We start from the raw sequence: 19028 nt of genomic DNA on the forward strand, positions 1-19028 counted from the left end.
GCATTCCGAAAACTAAACTTTGTACTACGGCTGAATTTTTCTTCGCACAGTCTATATATTCTTTGATGTATGATTTTTAGAAATAACTTTAAAAGATGTTTCATTAAGCTGATGGTCGGCAAATCACTGCAGGATACGGATTTTGTTTTCTTTGGTACAGCAATAAACGTCGGCGTGACTTCAGCCATGTTCTTGGTTCATTAAATATTTTTATTAGGAGTTGAGTACCGTTGGTGTTAAATAGTTTTATGATCAGCATGTGCATTGTCAGGTCCAGGAGCTTTGCCATCTTTTGGTTGTAATATTGCCTTTTCCACTTCATTTGATGTGATTTGTAAGTGGTCATTACATATGTGGGATGGAGGTTGTTGGGATCTACTATCATCAGAGTTCTTTGATAAACTTGGTCCATATGCAAATTTCTTGATTTTTATCTGTGATGATGTTTCTCTGTTGATCTCGCAGTTTGTTAGCTGTATTTAATTTCTAAAGACCAGCTGCTTGTTTATGCATTTTAAACGTATCGTGTTTTTCTTTCAATAAATATATTTCTTCACACTGTGATTTTAACCAATTTTCTTGGGCCTTTCGTATTTGTGTTCTTATTTGTCTGTGAATATTGTTGTACATTCTTGTGTTGTTCTTTGATTTTTTTCTTTTTTCCATGAGTTGCAGTATCTTGTCATTCATCTGACTGTTCTTTTTCTCTTTTTTCTATTAGATGTTCCTATCTAATCTTTAAAAACGTCTCTTGTTTACTCACATTTTAGTCTTCTCATATCACATTTTTGTTACTATTCTTTTTTGTAACCTTCTTAAATCTAAACCGATATTAACCAACAACAGGAACATCATCTGACGATATGTCAGTACCATATATTTGCTTATATTCAATAAAAATACTTTAATTTCTTATTACTATGGTTTAAATATTTATTTACTGTAGATGTTATTGGACAACCTATAGGTTTCCAAAAATTGAAAAATCACGTTCATAAATGTATACGTATCCAGTTTTCTAAATGCAATAAATGAAATAAAAGAGAAGTATAAAAACGTCAATTGTAATATTAGCCATTTTCTAATTTTTATAATAATTCTTATAGCCGACATACGTTTGACTCACATGTTTTGATTTATTTCCTATAATAAGAATGATGACGATGTGCAAAGATCCGGCGGATCGACTGTATGTAAAACTAACAACAGAACTGAACAACAAGAATTTAACGAACCCAGAGATTCAACACAAGAACCAAATAGTTTGCAAAAGAACAATAAAGGCGAAACAATATTAACAAAGCCATAGATCTAGAGGCTCATATCAAGAACTTGATAAAAGAAGAAATTAGGAATATCTGCTGCTCAATTTACGAAACTGTTGTAAAGGATGCTAAAGAAGTGTTAAAAAGTATGTGTCTGCATGTGCCGATGATTCGTTATAGTTAACTTTTGTTGTAGGTTCGTTATAATTAATACAATTTCGGATTTTTGTAAGATTCTCATGAACAAATTTCTCTATTTGATCTATATCTATTTTCGAAAAGTCAAAAATGTAATGGGAAATAGACCTGATATGAAGATGGAAATTTGCAAGTCACACAAACCACCAAGAAAAGATACGGTAGATGAACCGAACAAAAACTACACTAAAACCCCTGCTAATAAAATGAAACAGAGGAAGATCAGGTAGAGAAATGATCCAAAAAATATGCTGATCCCAGATGGATGATATCTTCATGATACCAACATAAACAAATATCATAGAAAGGCCTATATATGAATGCCGATTTGAACAAAACAAGAAATAGATACACTATTATATACTTACAGGTACCAAAAGTTTTCTGACTTCATCTACGGCCCTTTGCAACTTCACTTGGGCCCTGTTTTCTGTGTCTTCGACTGTGAGAAGGACGTGCAGTTCATCTGAAAGGTGCTCCCAGTTCGGTTTACCTCTATTTTGATCTTCCTGTAAATTAAAACATGGATGAATAACTTGGCAAGGCCAAAAAAAAAATATTAGTTGTCATCCAATTGGAAATCCTCTTAGAATACGAGCAAACCTCTTTCGTTTACAAATTAAATTTCTTTAAGCTAAAAATCTTAAATTCGAACATAGCGAGAATGATTTTTTTGCGAATATTTGATACTAGTTTTACATTTTCAAAATGCAGAGTTTGGACACTACAAGATGTCCTCATTTGAGGACATGGTGAGCCAATGGAGTAAAAAAATAGATCTTTTTTAAAATACCGAGAAAAAAGAAAAACTCAAGTATTTTAACCAATAATTAAAGTATGGTATCTTTAAAACAATTTTTTTCTTTACTTATGGGGAGATGAACATTGCATTTTTCACATGTCATTCGTGATTTGCACTTACAACCAATCAATTTACATCTGAATGCATTAGGTTTATCATCGTGTATGATGAATGATAAAATCCATCTAGTCGTACTTCTTTGACAGGGCGTGTTTCAACCACGGTACACTCGTGGCTCTTCAGAGTTAATGGTCCCGGAGTTCTTGTAGGCGTTTTCATGCTTTTTAACAGAACTTCTGAAACATATACTCTGAAATGGAGAAAATATAGAATCCTTTTCTTCTCAACCCCTAAGCAGCAGCCTTTTTTTACACTCCAGCCAAGCGTTGCCACAAGATAAATCAATTGCATGGGCAAACATTTTTAGCGTCAATTCCTTGTTCTAATAAAAATTCTGTATAGCGTTATAAGGTAATCTGACTTATCTACGCCTCCCGTGTGTATTGTAGCTTTTGAGAACCTCAGGTCGTTGTACTTAAACATATTTTTTGTGGATTTTGTCCCACCCATTGTAACGGATTTATTGAGAAACTTGTTGTCATAATGACCTCTCCATCATCACTAATTAATTCTTGGCATGATCTTCTTTATTTCGCTAACAAAAATGGTGGATTCTGCAACCTATCAACTCTATCTGTATCAGAAATGTAAATGTGCCCTTCTCTCAAATATTTCAATACAATAATAAAGTAGTTATAGTACAGCTGAAAATTAGGTGAGGTTATTCTTTTTGATAGAGCCGCCCAACTGAAAGCGATCCTGTTTTATCCAATTCAGTAGTGGCTCTTTGAATTATTATGAAATCTTACAACAGCCCAGTGATTCCGCATAACCAGAAGATTTTAATACCCCAGGGTTTCGATTTATTTTTAATACATTTTTTATGTTTATCTGTCTCTTGAGTGGCACCATCTGTTCATCTATGCAGAGTTGCATTTCTAGAGGTAAAGAAACTCACTTTGTTCTTACACAACAATTATATAGTGGCTCACTTTCCACAGTATATCGTTATCAGCAGGATTGTGTTCATCAATGTTCACAAAATGTAAATTTTGTCAAAGTTTATACAATCTGTTGACAGGCATACTATCAGCAATCATAGGAATTTGTAGTTTAGGTTCTCAGTAGCATCTAATTCTATGATAATGCAACTTCTACATCAAAATATGAATGCCAACAAATGTTCTCATTTCCTCAGCTGAAGTAGAAGAAAAACTATTGTCTTAAGGACTTTCAAGTTCAAAGACCGAAGTGGCTTCATCATGAGAATGTATATCTGGGTTAAGTATGTCATGTTCTTTCTCCACTTGATATCTCTTTTTTTATTAGATCGTTATTTTCCATAGTCATTTATTCTCTTCATTTTACTTTGTTTTGAATCACTAGGCTGCAGTTCTTCTTGACGAACAAGCTCTATTGCTTCAGATGCTTCAGCTTCCTGCTCTTCAACATAATCTTGCAATTCCAGTTCTGTAAGCTGCTCCTCAATATTATTACGTTCATTAGTTTGTTCTTGACAATCACCATCTTTGGCTTCGTCACTCATATATTCAATATCAGGTAATCCTTTTTCGATCAACCGCAAGAGCTCCTCGTCGGTTAAGGGCCTTCTTGAATTCATTTTTCTAGTCCTATTTTAACATATTTAAATTTTTTACACTAGGCAACAAAAAATGAAATTATTTTTACCTAAATTTTAATTTTTCCGTTGACTCACAACGTCCAAAAACGAGTACACACTTTTCAGAAAATCTGTGACAGCTAATTTTAAGCATAACCCTATTAACAATAGTTTTTTAACAAATTCTATTGTTTATCAACACCATGCGACATATTCAATGCTAATTGTTTACATTTATAATGAAAAAAAGCTCAAATGAATTGACTGTATATACCAGTCATAAGGAAATATAGAAACCTATATTTCAACAAATTAAATATTTTGTTCAAAAGCCGTTAGATGGCAGGAGAAGTATTTATTGGATGGAATAAGATGTTCATAATCGGGGACAATGTGTTACAAGGGTAAAAATACATATCGCTACCTACAAAAAATTATAGAATAGGTTGTCCTCGATTAAAGAAACGGTGAACGAAAGGGTTAAGGTTATTGATTACCAGAGGTAACTAATCGTTAAAGATTTCATGTTGTATCGAAAGAAATAAAGAATGTTTTTCAGAGTAAAACATACAAAAAAAACAGTCTTTAAGAATAGAATAGTGAGACGAGAGGATCACCCGTTAGAATATTGTACGGGAACACGGTTTAAAAAGGGTAATATTCAGAGATAAAGAACCCAAATTATCAATATCTAGCGTATATAGATAATATGGTTCTAATATCGTTTAGAAGTATTAACGAAAAGAAAACGAAATATCTACACGGTAATAAGATGCAGCAGCATTTTATGGATAATTCACGAAATAAAAAAAGTAAATACAAGTGTAGACATCTATACGCATGGGAGGTATGAACGTTATGTACGAAAGGCAAAAGGAAATAATATATGGCTAGAATATATAAGAAAATTAGCAGATCATTGTACAAAGCAAACTTTAGAAAGAGTTCTTGAGAGAAAAAACGAAAGAAATGGTTGTCGTATATGGAAGAAGATAGAATATTAATATCAGAAATAGGAAAAATAAAGATCAAAGACAACTTAGAATGGACAAAAAATACCAAGCCAGACTTAGGTTTTTTAAAGCCCATTTTATACAAAATATAAACCATTAACTGATATATTTTCTTTGCGATATACTAAAAAGATTAAAACTAGTACAATTTACCTAATTGTCATAAAATTACTACTTACTCAAAGTCCTTGAATCGGCGTGTAAAATTAAAAACCAGATTAGTTTGTGTCAACTCAAAATATGTTTGATTAAATAATAAATATTAACTTTAGCAGAAGGTGCGGTAATATTTTACAGGTTGACGTCTAGTAACTACGTCTGGGCGCATGCCAAATCAAATGTTCCTTTATAGTTTTATGAATTTTGTTCGCATTATACGAAAAAAATATGAAATATGGACTGGTAGACAAGTTTAATGTTTTGCTATAAGTTTTGTGATATAGTTTTAACACAATTAGTATTGTCATTTTGACGTCTTGGTCGTAGGAGTTGCAATTCCCCTTGTTAATGTATGCTTTCGGCAAATGGTCAGTTTCTAAATAACAACTTATTTCACGAGAATTCTTTGATAGCTAAGTCAACAACAGAGGATGTTGTTGTATAATTGTATAATGAGGCAAACACCAGTAGGGAGAAGGTCAAAGGGAAGACCGAAACTTAGATACATGGAACAAGTGAAACAAGATCTGAAAACACTTTTATGAAAACACTTTTATGAAAACACACAAGATTACCAACTGGAAAAACAAAGCAAGGAACAGGACAGAATGGCGGAAAATCCTAGAACAAGCCAGGACCCAGAAAGGGTTGTCGAGCTACTGATGATGATGATGAATAGAAAAATCCACGAAAGTAGATTCTAGATATCCGAACTTAAACTCAGCAGACCAAGGGAGTGAACACAAACTAGTACTAGCAAAAATAAGAATGAAAATATGTAACACCAAAACATTTTCTACAGGAAATCATCAAGGAAAAATTCAATGTAAAATTACTGTGGAACGACTCTACAAGAGAAATGTACCAAAGGAGGCTAACACATAAGATACAGCTGAAACAAATAGACGACATCGAAGATATAAACGCGAACTAGGAGAAAATAAAAAAAAAATTGAAGAAGCAGCCACAGAAGCTTTAGGACAACGGAAAATCATACTGTGAAATCATAATGAGAAAGTCAAATAATGGATAGAGGCTAATTATTGTACATTGCGGAGGAAGTGAGGGATAGGTTCTGAGTGCTTTAAAATTATGTGGGAAGAAAATAAGGGATTGTAACGTTGACTACCACAAGAATATGGAATCTATGCAAACTCACTGATCCCAAACTTGGAGCCAAATCATAGTGCAAAACAAAATATGTGCCAAATACATCTACAAAGAATGCTGAATTGCAAAGCTTTTTAATGATAAATGATTTGAATTTTGAATATTTTTATAAAAATAAAAACTTAATTAAAGATTAAAGTTCTACACAAAAAGCAATTTAACAAATTATACGACTTAGAGAGTATTATCGAAAAACATGGTTCCTTTTCTGGTTTTAATATCGCCACAATCAATATTTACGCCATAGTTTAAGTATACTCAACTTTTTCACGCATATATTAATCATACGCGACAACCAGTTAAGTAAGCTGTTCAGTGCGGATGTCATCTACGCCATTTGCTTTGTTATTTTTCATAACCGAAACCGCTGATATAAGTTCTTCAAAGTTGAATGAATTTCCAAGAAAGTTTTGCTTTATGATCAAAATCTCTGACTAATTCAGGACTCTCCTTCTTTCCTTGAATCACAGTATCTATCACCAAAAGTACCGTATCATTAGTATATCTTGACAGTTATTAGAAACCATATTCTGTATACCAAGAAGATTTGTTAGGTGTTAGTTTCATCAAAACTGGTGGCACGTATTATTATAGACATTAGTAATAACTGTTTCTTATAAATCATTTCATTTTGGATGGTATCAAATATCTTTTTGAAGATACAATTTTAAGCTCAATATAATATTTATTTGTTAGTTGTGTAGATAATTTTATGTTCAATTTGTACACCATTAAAAGCAATAAAATTATAGATAATTCATTCTAAGACTTTTTCTGTAAGTCAACATTCTAAAATCTCGGCTTATTACAACAAGAATAATAAATATATTGAATCTAGGCGATAATAAATATAACAGTACTTCTTCTCTAACGACCTTTTTAACATATTTGAATTGATTATATTGATTCTTTTTATTACCAACTATAAAGATATAATATATATTTAAACGATGTTTCTAAACGACTCATTATATTATAATCCCAAAGACTTATTGCACTCTTATGGTACTGCGCTTTCTACATACGAGGCTGTTCGAAAATTAGCCAAATAAAATATCACAAGTGTCTTTCTGTATTACTTTTTATTACTCCTTTCTAAACAGTTTGGCTTTCGTAACGGCTTCGGAACAGTAGAAGCTCTGTATAGTTTCACAACTCTTGCTCAAAAATTTCGAGACAAACAAAAAGTTAATTTCGTCGCATTTACAGCCTATGAGAAAGTTTGTGACAAAGTTAAACAAAATAACACTAGGAATCCTAAGATTTCGTACTTGGCGAAACTAATTCAAATCGTTACCATTTAGTCGGCAAGGGAATCTATAATTTGCATTCCACATGCTGTTCATCACGGTAAAAATTCGTAGTGAATTCAGTTTCTGGTACTCGAAACAGAGTAAAGAACTAAAATAGAAAGACGGTCTTCTTCTTGCAGTACCGTCTCCTATCGGAGGTTGGCTACCATCACAGCAATCTTTACTTTGTTGGCTGCAGCTCTGAACAACTGTATTGAACTGCACCCATACCACTCCCTTAAATTTCGCAACCAGGAAATCCTCCTACGTCCCACATTTCTCTTTCCCGAGATTTTTCCTTGGATTATGAGTCTAAGCAGAGAGTACTTTTCTCCTCTCATTATGTGGCCCAGATATTCCAGTTTTTTCGTTTGTATGGTTTTTATGACTTCCCCATCTTCAGCAGAACATCTTGATTTGTTACTCTTTCTGTCCATGGTATTTTCCACATTCTCCTGTAACACCACATCTCGAATGCCTCAATGTTTTTGATGTTTATCTTTTTCAGTGTCCAGGCTTCCATGCCGTACAGCAGAACGGAGAAAACATAGCACCTTAACATTCTCGTTCTTAAGTTTATATTTATGTCCCGGCTGCATAGGAACTTTTTCATTTTGACAAACGATTGTCTCGCTATCTCTATTCGCCTCTTGATTTCTCTTGTCTGGTCATTAGTATCAGTGAAGCAAACCCCCTAAATATTTGTAGGACGTAACTCTTTCAACTGGCTGATTATTTATGGTTAAATTCACATTGGTGTATAGCTTCTTTGTTACAATCATGAATTTAGTCTTTTTGATGTTCAGTTTTAGACCATACTTTTTGGTATGGGTGTTTATGTTTTCCATCAAAAACTGTAAATTTGCTAGGTTATCTGTTACTATTAGCGTGTCATCAGCGTATCGTATATTGTTAATTAACTCTCCGTTAATGTTCATACCAATGTTTTGTTCTAGGAGCGCTTCCTGACATATTGTTTCGCTATATATATTGAATAATAGTGGAGAAAGCACACAACCCTGACGCACACCTCGACGAATCTCAATTTATTCGGTTAACTCTTTATCAACTTTGATTTTTGCTGTTTGTCCCCAGTACAACCTGGATATGATGTTAATGTCGCGACTGTCGATGTTTTTGCTTCTTAGGATTTCATACAGCTTTTGGTGTCTGACTTTATCGAAGGCCTTCTCAAAATCTATGAAACCTACGTAGAGGTCTTGGTTTACATCCAAACATGTTTGCATTAACACACTCAGACCAAACAAAGCTCTCAGAAAGACGGTATTAGATTAGATCTAATAGACGGTATTAGATTTTATTTCGATGCAGGGCATCAAGTCTAAAGCAAAAAGAACTCGACAAAAATGATATTAACATTGTAAGAAATCTCCATTGGAACTAACACATTGTGGTAACATGAAATGAAAATGGCCCGGATGCGCAACAAATAAGTAGAGGTGTGAGACAAGGCTATGTACTTCTTCCATTACTATTTAAAATATATTCTCCGAAGAGTTATTTACGCAAGCACTTGAAAACTGTACAGAAGACTAAAGACCTGCAGACGCTACTAAACACAATTTGTGATACTGGGCAATAGTTCGGTTTAGCAATAAACATAAAAAACCATGGTTATCTCGTCATTATGATTTGGATTTGACTGTGTACTTGGATATTCTTCCTCATTATCTAAGTTTACTTCCAGATTTTTTTGTCCATTCAGGGAATGTTCGAAATATTCCTTCCATCTGTTTTAAAGTTGTTTTTTTTTCATTCATTAGACTTTTTTCATTTTGGTGACTCAAAAATATAAGTTTAACAAAATATCCTTTCTTTTCATTTTTGTTCCTCGATACAGATTTCTCGTATTATTTTTGTAATTTTCCTTAATTTCTTTCAAGAGTTTTTCAATATATCTTTTTTTATTGTCTCTAATTTTTTTTAAATTCTTTTTGTTGTTCAGTGTACTCACTTTCAGCATCTTTTGATCTAAAATTTAAGCATTGTTTGTCTTAATTTAATTCGTTCCTCTAATTCCTTTCTACGTTCGTCATCGAACCATGTCTACTTCAGTTTTTAATTTCTTGTCTACCGTTTTTGGCTGATTTTACCATACCTCTCTTAATTACTCCTCACATTTGTTCGGGATTCTCTTCTTCTCCTTTTATTTTGTCCGTTTCCTCGTTCAATGCTTGTTCTTAATTTATTTTCTCATTTTCCGTCATTAACCTTGCAGCCCTATTCATTCTTCGTCTTTCTGTGTTTAAGTTCTTCAGAACTGTTATTATATCCAGCATACTAGAAAAAAACATAAAGTGGATGCCTAGCAAGGAGAAAAGTATTTAAAAAACACTTAAGAAGGAAGAGAATATATTCTCTTCCTTCTTAAGAGAATAAAGAGACTTTTACAAAACATGATTGAGTGCAGTAAAAACAAAAAGGAAACAATGAGGACGACAGAAGAAATGCTGAAACCCATGGGCTAACGAAGATAAGTTTAGAAGACAAAAAAGGACACAGAGTACTAGATAGTACTAATAAAAACACGCAAGCTGAAATACTTCGGTCACATTATGAGGTACCCTAAAAAATATTGCCCTTTGTGTCTTACAATATATGGAAATATTCAAGGTAAACATAATTCATCCAACGTAATTCATGTTGGCTAGGCTAAAACTGTCTGGAAATCAAAAGTTGTGTATAAATGCTTCTGTTGTAAGTGGTATATTTAATTGAAATTAAATTTTAAAATCCAAATGGATTAAAAGTTCAGAACGTTTTGGCACTGGTCAGTCCATCTTCAGTGAACTTTTGTAGTACTTGCGTAAATAATCGTAAACAAATTATACGGCAGTATGCCGATGAAACAAAGACAAAGATGCAGCAAAGACAAAAAGTAAAGAGGGTGCTGAGAGAAAAGAAGAGAAAACACATAGAAAATAAGCTAAAAGAAATAGAAGAGAATTACAGAAATAAAGAAATAAAAAACCTATATCAAGGTGCTAGAAATAAAAAAATATGTTTCCAACAAAAATCCATATTCGTCAAAAACAAACAGCAGGAAATAATATAAGCGGTGAAGCAGAAATAGTCGAAAGATGGAAAGAGTATATTGATGAATTACTAAATGGCAATAATAAGTCAAACCAAAGAGAATGTATGGAAGCAAAAGCAATAATCGAACATTTAGAAGACATAGAAGATAATTCACCCAGCAAAGAACAAATCGAGGAAATCATAAAAAATCTGAAAAACAACAAATGCCCTGGAAGCGATAACATAACAGCAGAGATGATGAAACATGGTGGAAAACAGAAGAACAGAACAATAAAATAAAGAGGAAGGAATTAAAAGAGACCCTTAAGGAACTGGGAGTTAGCAGAAAGTTGCGTAACATGATACATCTTACTTTAGAGAATACAGAAAACAGAGTCAAAGTAAACAATCATGCATCGGACAAATTTATAGTAAACGAAGGATTAAGGCAGGGCGATTCTTTTTCATCATTACTCTTCAATTTATGCCTAGACAAAATAATGCGAGAAGCGAAAATCAAATAGAGAAGGACTCGTATATCATAAAAGACACCAAGTTTTGGCATTTGCGGATGATGTAGTGTTGCTGGCAAGAGGAAAAAAAGAGCTACAAGAGATAGTACAGAGAATAGTAAAAGCAGCAAAGAAAATGGGCTTTACATAAATGAAACTAAAATTATACTAAAATGTATGCAGTGGACAGATGATCAGTTCAGGGATGGACAAAAATTTAAAGTAGAAGTAGAAGAAGGATCATCATACGAATTCGAAATGGTAGAAAGATTTACATATCTAGGTGCAATAATATCACGTAAAGCTAACATTAAAGAAGAAATACAAGCTAGAATAATGGCAGGCAATAGAAGTGTACATGCTCTTAGTGGAATGTTGAAAAGCAAGTTTTTATCAAGAAAGGCAAAAATACAGTTATACAAAACAACTATACAACCAATAGTAACATACTGCAGTGAGACATGGACAATGACAAAAAATGAACAAAATTTACTGGAGATATGGGAAAGGAAAATCCTGAGGAAGATATATGGAGAAATAATAAGAGACGGTTTATGGATAAGAAGATCAAATGATGAGTTAAAGGAATTATATAATCAACCTAATATAATAGGAGTCATAAAGGCACAGAGACTAGGATGGCGAGGTCGCCTAGAAAGAATGCCGAAGACGAGGACTCCAAAAAGGGTACTAAACTACACTATAGCTTCAAAAAAAAGGGAAGGCCAAAAAATAGATGGAATCAAGAGGTAGAAAAAGATATGGAAAAAATTGGACTAGAAGGCCAGAAAAGAAAAATGAATAACAAGAAGGAATGGAGAAAACATATCACAAAAACAAAACTTTTTTGTTTTTGTCTTAGTTTTATGTAATTTTAGATGTCTACGGAATGTATCCCTACTTTTTCAAGGCAAGTAATGTCTTTTTTTATGCAATTTTTTTATATGCGCTTTTCTGTGAAACGTCCCCCACATAAATCGAGACCTTACTGTATACCACTTACAACAGAAGTGTTTTACTTTAATGTTCAAGTTTTTTAACTATATGGTATACAGCCATATTCCCAGGAATTATCCCATTTTAAATTTAGGATAAATCCTTCATCAACTTTTCTGGAATCAAGAAAAAAAATTTTCTTCCTAAATCTGTTTTTCGCAGATGAACCATTCTTTTGGTAGGTACCCAAACTTCTATGCGTTTTCATTGCAAGCTCCCTGTATTTTCAAATGTAATTCACCACAAGTTCGGACGTATTCAAGACGCCATCATCGCTACATTCTAAAAATAAAACCCACTGTAATTGAACTGTCGAATTGAATTTCAGCGACCCTAATAAATAAAAGAAAATAAAACGGCTTGCGCCCGGTCCCTGACCTATCAAACCAATACCCATAAAAATCGTGACAACCGAAACAAAAGACGATACACTTCATTAGATATGCATGTGAGGTCGTGAAGATCTACTACAACACACCGTACATATATCCACATCGCACTTGTATATACCCCGTCGAATTGTTTTAAATGAACTTGAGTTAGTAATATACAGCTTGTCTAAATTAAACATAACAAACAAAAACTTAAATAAAAATTCTAAAAATCAGCTACAGCGAGTCTACAATAGTGTGTAAGAATTACAATATGAATATATGGACAAAAAAGACGAAAGCTTTGGTGTCTTCTGGAGGACCCAATAAGAATAAAAATAGAACGCTTTAAATGCGGCGAAATTTGATCTCATCTTACCTTATCTTTTTTACAACCGACCGGATACCTGTGCCAAGCGTTTTAGTTGGGAAGCAGTTTGTTTAGTATAGTGTAGTAGGATGTTTTTTGCTGAATTTTAATTATTTTGAAAAGTGATGTGATGTGGCGTCCGTGGGAAAATGTGGTTGAAAATATTACGTACGATAACAACACTGATTTTGTAGAAAGTGTATAATTCCTAAAAAAATGTATATGGTGAAACTAAGCAGCTACACAGCTACGATGTTTCAATGAGTACAAAAATCTACACAAGAAATTCTGCTTTGATGAAAAACTGTTGATATAAGCAACTTCTGATTTGATGGAAATTGCACTTTCAACTGTATACAAAATAGTTAAAAATGAACCCTAACATCGCAAGAAGCGATGTGACTACAAATTTTCAAGATCTATAAAGTGCTTGAGTTGAAATGATCAAAACGAGACAATGGCGAAGCAGCACATTGAAAATCCAAGTAATGAAGAAGTAGTTCAAATAATAAAGAAACTAAAAAACAGTAAAGCGCCAGGAACGGGCGGAATTTCGGCAGAATTGTTGAAATATGGAGGACCCGAACTCTGGGGAAGAATCCATTACCTGATACAAGTTGGTATGGACCAATGAGCAAATGCCGGAGGAATGGGTAGTTGGTCTTATACAGCCAATATATAGAAAAGGAGATAAGAGGGAATGCCAGAATTACAGACCAATTACATTGCTAAATATAATATACAAAATCTTTTCTGGAATTATCTACACTAGATTGTTAGAATATTCCGAAAATATAATTGGTGATTATCAAAATGGATTCAGACCAAATAGAGCCGCTACAGACAACATATTCATACTTGGAACAATACAAGAGAAAGCTTATGAATACGACAGAACTATATAATATATATAGGCTTTAAACAAGCTTTTGATAGTGTAAAAAGAGACGAAATGCTGGAAGACCTCCAAAAAAAGATATTAGCCTCATACAAATGACGTTGCAGGGTTCAAAAGCCGCAGTTAAAGTAGATGGAAAACTGTCTTCCCTGTTAGACATCAACATGGGGGGTGAGACATGGAGACGCACTTTCAACCATGCTGTTCAACCTAGTTCTTGAAGCAGTCATCAAAAAAAACCAATGTAACCGGCCATATAAATACCAAACCAGAACAAATTACTGCATTTGTAAGATTTGTGAAAAGTCAAAGACTGTCATGGCTGGGACATGTTCAGCGACAAGAAGACACGAAAACGACAAAGAAGATATTACAGTGGAAGCCGATAGGAAGGCGGAAAAAAGGACGGCCCAGGGCGAGATGGTTGGATGACGTGGAAGATGACATGAAAACCATAAATATAAGACAATGGAGAAGAAGGGCCCAAGAGAGCTCTGAATGGAAGCTCATAGCCAGACAGGCAAAGACCCATCCAGGGTTATGATGCCAAAAGAAGAAGAAGAATAGGTGCTAGACTTATAAGCTATATACCATAAATCACAAAAGTTTTATTTAAAAATCCTTTATAAAAGGTAAATAATTGAAAAGACCCTTTCGGACTACATGACAACAGAACGTTTTCGGACAAGAAGTCCATCTTCAGTGCATTTACAAAGTGTACATGAGTCAATCTACTAAATATTTTGGTAAAACCCTCAAAAGGGTACAAAATTTGTTGTTTATTGCATTTTTGTTAAAAAATTGGTGTGGTGTTCAAGTAAAGTAAGACTTCCAATTTTGGAGGGTTGCTGACCCTGAGACGATGTCTATGTATGGGCTCTAGTTGTCATATAATATAATATAATAAAATAAATATTTTTAATTACATATTTAATTACCACAACAACCAGCCGCCGCACTATATCTTAAAGCAGAACTATCAAAACCTACTCTCTACTACATTTCTAACTTATACCATACATACGGTACTGTGCGAATTAATGGAATCATAGGCTGTCTTAAGGAAAAAAAATTATTTAGAAAAAAAGTATATTTTGACAAAACTATAAAGGTAAACTTACATCATTTAGTAGGAAATATGTCCCCCTTTGGCTGTAATTGCTGCTTTTCCCCGTTTTGTCATAGATTCTACGAGATGCCGACAGTTCCGAGATATCCTTTCACCTCGAAACCAAACCTGAATGACCGCTTCTATCATTTTTATTTTTGTAGTACAGTAGATTTTCCGCAAAAAGATTAATCTTCTTGTTTTTGAAAAATTCCATCATTTGCTTTGACTTGTGACAGGAAGCAGAGTCCTGTTGAAGAATCGCTCCTCCTTGGGGCTGACATTTTTGGAGTTCTGTGTCCAAAAGCTGTTCCAACATGGATTTGTATTTTTGGCTATTCATCATGCCTTCGATTAGATAAAGTGAGTTTTATCTGTAAATAGGACTTTTCTCCAGTTGTCTACAGTCCAATTAGAGTATTTTTTGGCCTACAATAGCCTTTGTTTCTTCATTCTGTCAGTTAGAAGCTGTTTTCTCTGTGGACGCGTTGCCCTTCTACCATTCTCCAAAAGTCTTTTTCCGATCAGTTGAGTCATGAATCACTACACCTGATGCTGCTAGATCTTGTTGGAGCTGCTGGCTTGTTTTTCTTGGACTCTTGTGCCATAAAAGTGTATTCACTTAACGTGATAATCTTTTCACGCTTCCTAGGCTTAACATCCATGATGGAATTAAACGAATCAACTCACTAATTACCGAAAACAACACAAAATAGTACAAAACAACACAAACTTAGTGAGAAATGATCTAAAACACCCTCAAATAAAAGGCAGAGAAACGTAAGGTTATGTTTTCAATGCTTGATCAGTTGTAAATGTGTGGACAGTGTCACAATGATTCTATAAATTCGAACAATACTGTAGAGATTCCGAGAAATTTAGAGGCTTCTTGATGGAGATGCAAAATTGATACAAATTCATGTAACATTGAAAGGTGAACTAGGAAAGAAGTGATATATTTTTTGGTATTTAAAGAACTTGTAAACTTAAATTTGTTGTTGAGGTGAGCAAAATAATATCCAATATTAAGTTGGGCATTTCTATAATTTAAGTTGTTAATATAGATATTTGTGGGATTAAGCCATAATTTATTGTAACCGAAGATTTTTTTCGGCTTCTCTGAATAGGAGGATTAGTTCCCTAGTTCTTAATTAATGCTGTAAGTTGTTCCCCCCCAAGGACCATTTTTCTAGTCAGTCCATTACTATTTTTTTTTCTGCTTTTATACGAGTTTTACCTTCCCCTTTAATTCTCAATTATATTCTTGATATTCTTTGTTATTATCTACAATATTTGCTGTATTCTCAGCGTTTCACTAGAAAAACAATGAAAACGTCTAAAGCTTTATGATGTTTTTACTAAAAACTGAATAATATTTAATTATTTCATCTATTAACAACAAAAACAATAAAATATAACTACTTCTCTGACCCAAAAAGGTATTCTTTTTAAGAGACAATCATCTTTAAAACCATCAATTATACGACAACAATAGATTCATTTTAAAATTCAGTCTTGGACTATATAACAATACACACCTTCTTTTTGTCCCTCATTGAGCCCTTCCCTCTGACCATTATTTTGCAGCCAGTTTCTTGTTCTAGTTGTTTGGCTGTCATGCCTCGTGGCCCTAGAATCCTCCCTACGAAGTTGAACTGAAACAAAAAAGAAGCAATTAGATTATGGGAACTTTTTTCGGTACGACATCGTTCGTTATGAAAGTCATAATAGTCGAGGAGTGGTTTCAATATGTTTTTAATGGTACCTATTATATTTAATGAAATTGTGAATTTTTTCGGCGTATAAATAAATCACATTCGAGTGGGAGTGCATTTGTCAAGAACTGTTCACAAGTTGTGTACACTAAGGCAAAAAATTACATTACATTACCGATAAAATACCTCTACAAGTTTTTAAAAAATGTTAATTCTTTGCTAGCGACAGTCAGTTGACCGAAAACTACCGCCCTATAGATTTTTTTTCGGGAACTGTCTGCCATATTACAGAAATTTGGCTTTTTGTACATTACTCTTACAATATCGACACATACCATCTTTTCGTAGATTTTAAATCGGCCTATGATAGTGTCCTAAGAAATAAATTGTATGAAGCCATGGATGAATTCCACATCCCCGATAAACTGATAAGATTGGTTAAGGCTACAATGCGTAAAGTTGTTTGCAAAGTCGAAATACAGGGCGAACAATCACAGAAATTTGAAACGCATGTTGTGCTGCGACAGGGAGATGCGCTGGCGTGTCTCCTTTTCAACACAGCTCTGGAAAAGCCGGTCAGGGATGCCCAAATAGACAACAGAGGAAACATTTTTAATAAATCATCCCAAATTTTGGCATATGCAGATGATGTTGACCTAATTGCCCGCACAACACGCAAGTTAGAAGAAATGTATTCCATCTTGTCAAACGCCTCAAAAAATGAGGAGAAAACGAAGATAATGGCATCAAAGCCCAACAATAGAGCCAGAAACATCGGCCACCAATTCACGGTTGATAACTCTACCTTTGAAGTGGTGGACAAATTCACATACTTAGGCTCCCTGATCACCAAGGAGAACGTCATGACAGAAGAAATCAAGAGAAGAATAATCCTCACAAACAAATGCTATTTTGGACTGAGTAGACATAAGAAAAGCAGAAACTTAAGCCAAAAAAACAAAAATAACCATATACAAAACCCTTATACAACCAGTGTTGACATATGGGTCGGAGACATGGACCATTTCCAAGGCAGATGAAAACCTCCTGCTTATATTTGAACGAAGGATCCTGAGAAGAATATTCGGTGGCATCTGTGAAAATGGTGTTTGGAGAAGGAGGTACAACTACGAGATATATCACAGATATAAACATATATTTGGTGGTAAAGACATAGTATCTCTAATAAAAATAGGAAGACTAAGATGGGCAGGACATCTGGCAAGATCACAGCAGAACAACCCTCCTAGAAGAATCCTTATGTCACAACCTGTGGGAAGTAGAAGTAGGGGTAGGCCAAAACTCAGATGGAGGGATGGTGTAGATAAGGATGGTAGAAAAATAGGCGCAGCAAACTGGCAACAGTTGGCAATGGATAGAATTGACTGGCGTCAGTTAGACTTGGGAAGGTCGAGGCTCTTTTATAGGGCTGTAGCACCAATGATTATGATGAAGTAATTAATTCGAATTAGGTATTAGTTGAAACCTTTATTTTTATTGTAATTGTAGATATTCTCGTTTTGCAAAATATATTTTTAATATAAAATAATTCAATCCTAAAAAAATAATGAAATAAGGACGCCGTTGGAATTGTGGAATGTCCCAAAAGTTTGCAGTTTTATGTCTTTTCCCCATAGATATAGCAAAGAAAAACATCCTTTCGTTGATATTGATGCTTCTGTGTTAGTACTAGGCGAGAAAACAAGGCCTTTCTTGTCCTCATTCCGCCTCTAAACCTAAACTGGTTATAAAAACTACTTTTTAGCTGATTCGATACACTTCTAGCATCGTTTATTATATGGTATTAATTTCTTATTTTATTGTTATTTCAAATAGATTTTATTATATAATTATTGATATGTTAAATTTTTATTGCATAGAAATGTTTAGAAGGCGTTGCAAATGTTCTCGTGTCGCCCATTTGCTATATAATTACAGTAATTGACAACATCTGCACATAATTATTGCCGATGATTCTCAGTATCTGTAATGTTGTCAGCGTTTGTCTATAGCGTATGTAGATTGAATATTAATACTGCTTTACAAAGATAACGCTTATAAGCTAACGGTTGGGCGATCTTCCGTGTGTAGTGGTGTACCGCTTAAATGATTCGGAGAAACAGCAAACTGGGATGCGAAAACGATAGAAATCAGGAACATAAATATACAACTATTGAACAACTCGACTTTATGACTTCATTTAATGCTAAGAAGTGCATATGGCTTATAATATATTAGAGATATTACAATTTCAACCTTCTTTCTTCATATTTCTATATTTTTAAATGTGCCTCTTATAGTTTATTATCAACATTTTTGTAGTTGTTTCACTGATCGCCTGATCGCCATTGGGTCTGATCACAATCCCATAGTAGCTGTAACCTAATTAAAATTAAAAAAGGTGATCAAAAAGAAGTCTCGCAAAAATATTGATACAGC

General features: G+C 33.8%; 1 protein-coding gene across 5 annotated transcripts in view; it reads right to left on the reverse strand.

The window, feature by feature from the left end:
* how (protein held out wings) overlaps nt 1-19028 on the reverse strand; it is a 281766-nt gene that overhangs the window by 48285 nt on the left and 214453 nt on the right. For all 5 annotated transcript variants that reach the window (XM_072528878.1, XM_072528879.1, XM_072528881.1 and 2 more), the window contains exons 3-4: nt 16413-16529; nt 1832-1972 (exon numbers count right to left, since the gene is read on the reverse strand). In XM_072528878.1, coding sequence (XP_072384979.1) covers nt 1832-1972; nt 16413-16529 — 258 coding nt within the window. The remainder of the gene's footprint in view (nt 1-1831; nt 1973-16412; nt 16530-19028) is intronic.

Source organism: Diabrotica undecimpunctata, chromosome 4 (genome assembly GCF_040954645.1).
Source record: "Diabrotica undecimpunctata isolate CICGRU chromosome 4, icDiaUnde3, whole genome shotgun sequence".
In the NCBI taxonomy this organism is placed as follows: Eukaryota; Metazoa; Arthropoda; class Insecta; order Coleoptera; family Chrysomelidae; genus Diabrotica; species Diabrotica undecimpunctata.